Here is a 10000-nt window from a genome sequence, read left to right as displayed (position 1 = left end):
TATGATTGGATGGAAGCCTCATGAATCTCAAGTAAGATATATTCAATTACCAGTGGAGAACTGTGCCCCAGGCAATCTGGTGTGACATTATATTCTTAGAGGGAGGAATTGCTCCCCTTGATTGAGACATGTTGTTGTTGAGTTGCTATTGCTCAACTGGGTGGAGCAATAGGCAAACCCACCCCCCCCCCCCCCCACCTCAAAGAATATAATGTCACGCAAGATTGTCATGCCAGATTGCTTGGGGCACCACAACATGCTATACCACATAGAAGCCAAATTGGTTGACGTTTTGTTTGGGTAACAATGCTACTATAATATAGCACTTTGTATTTTATATGTCATGTTGAGTACTTTTGAGTTTAGACAATTTCTGCTTTCAGCAACGAGCAGCCCCACGTGGTTCTGCTACAGCAAGCTTTGGCGACATATCCAGTTTAAATAAATCGAAGAAGTGAACATTTCCTTATCAGACTGTGTGTTGATCCCAAAGCAGATACCATAACAGCAGCAATACACTGCACAGCCTTACCACGACATGTAAGTGACCTGTGGTCACACTTTGCTTAAAAAGCTTTGGATGGAAGACACATTTGGGGAAGCTTATGACATAAACACGGAGGACAAATTATAAGCTATTAAATAAATCTTAGTGTCGAGGTGCTTAGTGTCAAAATGAATATTGATTTTTGAAGAAGAAAGCCAGAAGTAAGGAATGGTTTACATGCAAGCTATTCCCTTTTTGTTTCAAAGGGAAAGTAATGAATTTTACCACACATTCACAATAATTATTATTTTATTTTAGTTGAGAAACGTTAGGATTTTGGCAACATAAATGTAAGAGTACAACATACTGTATACAGTGTTTTTTGTATCTCGAACAAAAGAGATGTGATTTTTCTCCATTTTTGCATTAGAGAAGCTCTTGGAAAATAAACTTGTATGAGCCTGAGGTTTACTATCAGGATAATTTGCATAAGTAATTCAACACAAACAAAAGGAAGAGAACATCTTTGAACAAGCTAATATAGTTAAGTTTATTTTATCCAAAGTTTTGATTACAAAAATAAAATTGTATAGTATTCTAACTTGATAGCAAACAAAAAATTCCTTGTTATGTACAGTCACACAAGTTATGAATTGTGTTGCATTGCATGTCAAAGGATGAACTTTCAACCATTGAGAGTTAAGTTTAGAAGATTTACAGTGGAACCTTGATTTACCACTCTTAAACCAGAAGAATGTATGGAAACTAGAGCAATACCTAATACAGTGAACTAAATTCCTTGCTCTTCATTAAATCAAGCTTCCAGTGAATGGCTCTCTCATTTCTTTTTTGGTTTTCTCTATTGTACTGTGGTTAATAATTACGTTCTAGGTTCCTGACATTTACTTCTATCTTTTTAATTTGTAGAAGAAACAATTATTAAACTAAAGCATAGCTCTATTTCAGAGTATTTGCCTATTCAACAACTGAAAAATTTACTTTATCAATAAAACAAAATTAATAATGGTACAGTGTATGTAGCAAGCATTTCTTTTGGATTTTTGGGCAAAAAAAAGTCAAAAACTCCTGTGAAACACTTGAAATCCATCCCAAAAAGTCCTTGTTCCACAGTGTCGTAAAGGGAACTTCCACAGAAAAAAAGTAATGGATTTCAAAAAAGCTTGTTTTTGGCTTTCAAATTCCCCGGTTGCTGCCATCTTGAATAATAATTGTGAGATGTTGTGTCGTGTTCTGGAACAATAGGGCAAGCACGACACATCACAATTATTCAAGATGGCGGCGCCCAGGAAATTTGAAAGCCAAAACAAGTATTTTGAAGTTCTTTTTGTCTTTTCGGATATAAACGCTTTCATTTGAAAAATTTTAATATTGTAAACATTATGTTCTGTGATTTGAAGTTCTTTTGTTGTTTTACTGGAGGTTCCCTTAGACCTTTGGGATGAGGCTAAAACAATTAAATATCAAAATAATCTAACCACCCAGGGAATGACTTGTGCAAGCTTGCACAGAAGCAAATGGATGTTGTGCAAATACCCACAACCTTATTCTTTTTATCATGAAAGTGAAAATTATAGCAGTTTATCACAAGTCAAGAATCCATTGATTTCTCAATACATATTGATTTCAACTTTTGAATCTATGGATGCAACTGTGACCATTGAAATAAAAGCTATATGTACTGTGCAGCACTTTCCCATTTCCCGATACAGAGATTCCACGAGCAAAACTCAGTGGTTCTGAGTATTGATTTTACGAAGAGTCATCCTCTTAATGAAGGCCACTGAGCAATAGTTTCCTGTAATAGCTTTAACTCTTTACCATTCACTGTGAGATTGGACTGAAATTAAACCTTGTTGCAGTCAATTTTCCAACTAATGTGCAAAAGATTTAAGATACAGCAACAAAACAGGCTCCCAGAAAAAAATACTTCACAAAGTCAACTGACAGTGATATTTTTTACCTACCCAGTCTTGGAAGCCAAATGTTTTGCCACCAAACCTTACAGCCTAATTATCGTTGTAACGCTTAAGAGGTTTTTTTATTTTTCAAGAGAACCTAGTTAACTTGTATTAATTTGTCTTCAAGAAAATTGTTGGAAATTTGCTTCATCTTCCTCAGCAATTTCAGTCAGGGTGCCTAAAAAACAGATTTTTAAAGAGACATGATTAATGTTGATAAGTTAATAAAATGGTAGTTTCGGAATGGCCAATTTACATGAAAATTAACTACCCTAAGCCAATTCACTTCTATTTTTATTTCTAAGACCAAGAACTTACAACCTTTGCAAATGAACCTGCCTTCACCAGTTGGCCCAGGGACGGCGGAACAAATTTTTCATTGGGGGAGGGGGGGGGGGGGGAGCTAACAAGCAAGCGCCGGAGACACTAACTTGTAGGGTGTTCTGGGGGAATTCTCGGCCAGAAAATTTTGAAATCTTGAGGCTCTGAAATGCTACTTTCAGCATTCTTGGCAAGATATCAAAAAGTAAACATGGATCAACCGTAAAAACCATTTTAAAATATTTCTTTTTTGCTTGAAATTGGCCGAAGATGACAGCCAGTGTGAGAATCTCACACAAGAACAATAATAATACTTACCTTCTGGTGGCGATAAATCAACTGGCTCATTGGTGAAGTCTTCATCAAAGTTGGACACATCTGTTTCAGACTTGACCACTGGTTTAAAAGGAGGCTTTATCTGCAAAGTAATGAACACTAAATTAATGTAAATGCAATTTCTCCTATCATAAACTTAAAACTCCCTAAGATACCCCCGTTGACAAGTAAAATTATCTGGCGTTAGACCAGTGAAATCTGTTACGCCTCACTCCCAGGGATCAAGTGGTTAAACTTGATATCATTAGTACATACATGTTAAATGTAGAAGCTTTATCAAACCTAACAATGCAATTAGCAGATTTAGCACAAACTCCCTCTGTCGACAAAATCTTGCAGAATTTTTTCCAAAATAAACAGGTTAATCCAAAAGACTTGAGATTATAATGTTTCTTACCCTTTTATGAAAGATATCATCCCAATTAATTGTGTGAAAGAATTGATGATTCATGACTTCCTTTGCATCATCAGGACTTCCACCAAGCCTGCAGCAAGCATTACAAAAATAATATTTTCAAAATTTGCCTGACACAATTTGCCTGACACAATAATAATAATAATAATAATAATAATAATAATAATAATAATAATAATAATAATAATAATAATAATAATAATAATAATAATAATGTGAACAGTGAAAAAGAGGATGAAAACGTTGAAATATACCAAGACCTGAAGAGAGAATGAGGGAGGAGGAGTAATAAGAAAGCATTCAGCTCGTAGTGCTGGGGAGATAAGCGAGGTTCCTTTGTCACACAATCGCCGGAAGTCGCACAGGCTAACCTAATGCAAGGCAGTGCTCCCTCATTAATGCCACCTGGAGTGAATGTTTGCGCATAACTAGTAGTTAGCACACAAACATAAGGAACAGAGACATTAAGGCTTCAAACTTGGGTCACTTTGTGGTTAGTTAATGTAGTTTTGAAATCCAAAGAACAAAAAGATTTGATTTTTTTATCATGGTACTACTTTAATATTAAATAAACTGCATTTCCATTGGTAGAGTATATGATTCCATTCTCGCAGCACTTCACTTTCTTTTAGAAATTGCTAGTGTTATTATTACTTTAATAACAGAGTAAATTACATCACAGCCTGCACGGATGATCTTATATATACATGTATTTTCTAACCGACGTGATGGGTTCTTTTCCAGAAGTCCTGATAATACATTCTTTGCCCTGTCAGAGATTCTGGACGGAAATTTTACATCTTCCTGTAACAAGAACAACAAGCATTGTCAATACTGTTAATTTTCTTGGCTGAAACTTAAGCCAGGAAATTCGCAAATGAAACAATACAAAAATACTAACTGTCAAAATGAGTTCAAATAGAGTTTCATGATCCCTGTTATAAAAAGGCAGACGACCACACATCATCTCATACATGACGACGCCGACACCCCACCAATCAACTGCCGGACCATAGTCATTGTCTTCAAGAACCTAAAGTAATTAAAGGCAAGAAAATTACTGAACATCTTACTCTTGAATGTACGAAAGGGGGGTTTGGGACAGTGGTGAGAGCACTAGCCACTAGTGAAGAAAAGCTGGAGTTGTTCTCAATAATTAAGAATTATGGAACTTAAGGTGTGCAATTTAATCAACAGTCCATTGGTGTCAATAAGTTTTTATATCAGCCATTAGTTTCATCCTTAAAATAAAAACATCTACATTATCCCACAAATAACAAAAGTTGTTATTTGCAAGATAAGGTAGCAAACAATGCTTTTCTTGGATCTGAGACACAATGGGTTTGCAGCTTTAATGTATATTGTTAAATTTTTGACCTTCGATATTGTGTTTCTAGCTTTCTGATTGCTTCACTCAATCTCAGTTATCAGCTCATATACTGTATGACCTAATGTGGAAAACAATCAAGTCAAGTGCTGCCAAGCTGAAAAATGTGGGCTGGAAGCAATTTCCCAGGAAAAAACATCTGAAACGTTCAGAATTTAATGAAATTTAATATAACAACAATAATATTCCATTCGTGCTTGTTGGATATGAGACTGGTTATAGCCAAATCGGAGCTACGTGCCTCGTTGGCTATTTACCATCTCATATCCAACGTGAGCTAATGTACAGTGTGTAATAATAATAATTATTATAAATACAAAGGTGATTATACAAAATCGCGCGCTCTCATTGGCTCGCTATCTTGGATTATCAGCCGATAATCACCTCAACGGACAAAATGGCTGCCAGTAGTCGTTTTACCACGGTAAGTGAGGATGATTTTCGCGCTGAAATGTTTTTTTTTCTCGTTTTTGAAATAATCACCTGTTTTTTTATACTAAAACAATTATTCGCCTCAGTCTCAGTGATTATCGGTGAATATTCACCTCGACTTAGTCTCGGTGAATATTCATAGATAATCACTTCGACTTAGGCTAATAATTGTTAATTATTGTAAACAACTGGATCATTGGATAATGCATTTCAATCAACGTTTTGATTGGCTTTAGCCATCATGGTTTATGAGCTATTATACCGCGCTCTATAAATGTCAGTAACTGAACGCACCAGTTTTCTTGTACTTACAAAATACATGTATAGTGGGGAAGATCTTTCCATAATTTGTGAGCACTTTTAATACAACAATAATATGCTTATTATTTCATGAGCGCACATTGGATATGAGATAGTAAATATGCTTCTTGTCAAGTGATTCTTAAAAAAAGAAAAAATTTAGTACCAGTGAGAGCATACAATACAAAGCTTAAACTGACCTCTGGCGCCAGGTACTCAGGCGTACCACAGAATGTCTTTGTTGTTGCTCCATGTGTGATATCCTCTTTGCAAAGACCAAAGTCAGCAATTTTAATATGTCCATCTGAGTCTAGCAGGAGATTTTCAAGCTGTGGAGCAAAGTTTTTGAATAAGGGCAAAAGCATGTTTTCATTTACTGCTCACAGAGACTTTGAACCCCCGTCGACATGAGCAATTTTTATGTGACAATTGTCATTAATTTGCTTGTGGAGACAAGGATATTTGGCCAATTTTTATGAGAATGTATTTGCTGAAAAGCTGACGTGTTAAAAAATTACTCGTGTTGATGACTCATTGCATAAAATGTGCCCCCACAATTGGAGATGACCAGTCAACCTTGCCTTGTTTCTGCTTTATCTCTGCTGTTCAAAGGCATTGCTGACCCATCTAATTGCGAATTGTCAACAATATTATTCTTGGTTTTCATCCTCGTGATGAGACGGCCATGTACAAAACAATAAAAAATAGCCCCACAAGTTTTGCATAACAATAGAGTCAAATTCCCAAAAGACATTTTACGTCATTGTTCTGTACACCAACATGGACGCCGTGACGTCAGATGAAAACCCTCAATAATTTGTTGTGCTATCTACACGATCAGATGTATTTGCCAAACTAAAATTGTCACATAACAATTGCTCGTATAGACAGGGCTTAACCCTTTGGCGTCCAAACTGGCCTAAACCGGCCAGACTTTATTTTACGGTGTCTAACGCCAGACGATTTTACTCGTCAATGGGGAACCCCTGGGAGTCAATGGGTTAAAATACTGAAACAATTTCAACAATTGTTTCAAGCCAGGAATGTCATACCTTGATGGAATTTGACTGTGTAAATGTTGTCCTGAAAATGACTGTTCTTTGTGACTAACATTTTGACAACCTGAGAAGATGTCATCTTGAGAGTCAAGTGGCTTGACTCCAAAGATGACTCCTGCCCCAAATAGTTGTTCACATTCCTTCTCAGAACTACAGCTGTACAATAATCAACATCATCCTCAATCCATCATCATCTTGCTTAGTTAATCCATTATTTTATAATTTTAATTGTAGCCCCATACAAGAGTTCTCACAGAGAGATGTATACATATGAAAAACAAAGTCAAACAGGAAAAACATTGGTGACAAGAAGTTCTAAAGGAACTCATGGGCTATTGACCCGTGGCCCTTGAGGGCGCAGGGTCTAATTGTTTTAGTATCACCCAACTAGTCGGACAGAAAAGGCAATAATAAAGTTAGCAAATGCAAGTTGAAGAAATATCTATTTGGGAATTATACGAAAGAAAGCGTCAAGCTTTTCACTACTCGAGGACTATTACTAATTGTCCTCCAGTACCGTAGCCAATTAAGGACGTTCGCGCCCATTGCTACTGCGCATCTTTTCGCAATGTCACGCACACGTCATTCATCGTAGACCACGCAGGTAAACACGATGCTTAAGGTGCAAAAATTTTCCAGAAGAATGGAACGTGAAAGTATGTGGCATCATGGGATAGCTGTGGGCCCAGGTCTTCTCGGAAATGTCACGCAATGGCGTGACAGTGCGAATAGACAATCGCTTTGAGAACTTCGCAGCGATTTTACTCTCTTGAATGCTCGGTGACCCCCATTTTTCTTTTCGTAGATCACTTCCTTTCTTGATTTTGTCCATTTTAACAAAAAACAAAAAAAATCTGAACGTGAGAAGTTACAAATATTTGGCCTTTTATGCTCTCGCGCGACCGAAGTTTTCTTTCTTAGAGTAATATGTGTCGTTTTTCAAGGTCTATTTACCTCAGAAAAAGACATCAGCTGCAAAGGTTAATTTAGTTATATTAGTTATGTTGAACTGAGTACGTTTACCTGATCTAAATTTCACTCATGTAGCTTTTTTATTGCTGACAGTTGTAAGCTAAGTTCGTTTTAAAGTAACGCAATCTTCTAAAAATGCACCTCATGATCTCGAAAACGAGCACGGTGACCCCCCATTTTTTTTGCCTTTTTTGCAAAAGTAGATCATTACCTTTCTGCGTGACAAGTTTAAAAAAAATCTGTACGTGGGAACGTTTTAGGCGCGAACGTCCTTAAAATGCAGGATTTGCATTAGTCCACTAGTTGGGTGATACTAATATAAATTAGGCCACCTCTAATAAATGTACAAATTGAACTCACAGATCAGTAACAGATGCACGTACCACAATATATTATATTTTTTATGCAGTTTAGGATGAACAGTAATAACAGTCAATGAGAGTAAGGTAAGTGAGCAGCCCCTAATACTTTCACCTACGTGAAGAAACATAAAAGTGTAAATATACACTTTTATATTTCTTTGTGCGCAACCCTAGAGGAGACCTTCATGGCTATATATGATTGCGTTTTGCCCAGAACACCCTAAGTGAGACCAAAATCTGAAATTTACACCCCTACGCGAGACGACGAACATCCCTCTCCTTTTTATACATGTATGGGAGTATATGGGAGGTATTTTCTGTTTCAGTGTTAAAGTGAGTTTACGTTCAATGAACAGTGGATGAAGAAACTAAAGACTTAACTTTGGATTTCTTTTGATTTCTTTCAAAAAATTTAATTTGAGCTGCTAAATTCAGGGTGCGGCTTATCTGCGGGTGTTCACGGTACTTGTATCATGTGGATGCAAAGGAAACTGTAATCTGTTTATTTGCTTCTTTCTGCTATCAGAATAAAATTCACAGAATACCAATCACTTCATTCCCAAAACATAATGAAACACTAAACACTTAATGACTGGTCCTGAAGGAAACATGAAATTTAAGGGAAACAAAATTAACTGTTTCCCGAAAGGACCAGTCATTAAGTTATTTGTTCCATAGCGCAAAAAGAAAAATGTGCAACGGCAACAGCAACGGCGGTCGTTGGTCAACATTCGCGGGTAACAGTGCACTGTTACCCTCTGACGTCATAGATTTTGCACTGTTGCTCGCTCAGAGACTTTTGGCGGGAAACAGTTTTATTGTTAGATGTCATGTGACCTCGAAGTAACCAATGAGAATGTGCGCTGTTTGGGAAAAAAATTCAGCTATATAACAAAGAATGTTGTTCCTCAATTCAAGCATTATTGCTTGGTTTTAAAAGACTTAAACCACGTTGGATCCATGAATTCATTCATGAATGAGTGGGAGTAATGTTTGGACAACATGATCTCCAACTTGAGTCCGAGTAATCAGTACTTATAAAATGTTGCAGCACTGCACCAAGTTTTCAAAGTCTTTTCAGTTAACCTCACAACAATGGGACATCACCTTGAGATCCCTGTAAACAACCTTCTTCTCATGAAGGTATTTCACAGCCAACACAATTTCAGAAGAGTAGAACCTTGATCTGTCTTCTGAGAAAACACGTTCTTTGGACAAGTGGAAAAACAGCTAATAAAAAGAAAACCTGGAGTTAATATCTTGCAAAACTGTACAACACAGAAGAAAAGGGACGCATACGTTTACAAAGTGGGAGTCGCGGTGGCCTCATGGTCAGTGTGCTCCACTCTGGATCAAGTGGTCCCAGTTCGGGTCCTGGCTGGGGACATTGTGTTGTGTTCTTGGACAAGACACTTTACTCCCACAGTGCTTCTCTCCACCCAGGTGTATAAATGGGTATCGGCAAAATGCTGGGGGTAACTCTGCAATGGACTGGCAAACCATCCAGGGGGTAGTAAAAAAAAAAAACTCCTAGTCGCTTCATGCCACAGAAACCAGGATAAGCTCCGGCTCTGATGGGCCACTTGGCTCGTAAACAGACTTTACTTTTACATTTGAAAGTAGTACACAGAGACAGGTTAACGGCATGACTATTCTGGGGGTGGGAAGGGTAGGGCATGAGGGGTGAGGGTAGGGGTGGAGATAAGGGGGGGGGGGGAGGCTATCATAGTCGAAACAACACAAACCTTTACAAAAATGCTAACCTTAGCCTTAAACACTGCGCTTTAGGTAATGTTTAGGCCTAAGCATAGTGTTTTTGAAAAGGTTTGGGTTGTTTCAGCTATGGTTCCCTTCTACGCCTACCCCAGAATAGTTATACTGCAGGATTAAAGGATGTGAATGTTTAGTCCAAATAATCACTCACCTCACCACCATTGACATATTCCATTAC

General features: G+C 37.4%; 2 protein-coding genes across 2 annotated transcripts in view; one reads left to right on the top strand and one right to left on the bottom strand.

Moving 5' to 3' along the window:
• LOC138049935 (arginine-hydroxylase NDUFAF5, mitochondrial-like) overlaps window positions 1-1317 on the top strand; it is a 9199-nt gene extending 7882 nt beyond the window's left edge. The window contains exons 10-11 of the mRNA XM_068896415.1: window positions 1-31; window positions 384-1317. The exon at window positions 1-31 is cut by the window's left edge and continues 52 nt beyond it. Coding sequence (XP_068752516.1) covers window positions 1-31; window positions 384-458 — 106 coding nt within the window. The 3' untranslated portion in view covers window positions 459-1317. The remainder of the gene's footprint in view (window positions 32-383) is intronic.
• Window positions 1013-10000, bottom strand: part of LOC138049934 (RAC-gamma serine/threonine-protein kinase-like) — a 17269-nt gene continuing 8281 nt past the window's right edge. The window contains exons 9-16 of the mRNA XM_068896413.1: window positions 9974-10000; window positions 9157-9279; window positions 5858-5986; window positions 4440-4571; window positions 4260-4342; window positions 3521-3608; window positions 3106-3205; window positions 1013-2644 (exon numbers count right to left, since the gene is read on the bottom strand). The exon at window positions 9974-10000 is cut by the window's right edge and continues 42 nt beyond it. Coding sequence (XP_068752514.1) covers window positions 2589-2644; window positions 3106-3205; window positions 3521-3608; window positions 4260-4342; window positions 4440-4571; window positions 5858-5986; window positions 9157-9279; window positions 9974-10000 — 738 coding nt within the window. The 3' untranslated portion in view covers window positions 1013-2588. The remainder of the gene's footprint in view (window positions 2645-3105; window positions 3206-3520; window positions 3609-4259; window positions 4343-4439; window positions 4572-5857; window positions 5987-9156; window positions 9280-9973) is intronic.

This window comes from Montipora capricornis, chromosome 5, assembly GCF_036669925.1.
Source record: "Montipora capricornis isolate CH-2021 chromosome 5, ASM3666992v2, whole genome shotgun sequence".
NCBI classification, from domain to species: Eukaryota; Metazoa; Cnidaria; class Anthozoa; order Scleractinia; family Acroporidae; genus Montipora; species Montipora capricornis.
The sequence above is the reverse complement of the archived record's forward strand: the minus strand, read 5'-3'. Positions and strand labels throughout refer to the sequence as shown.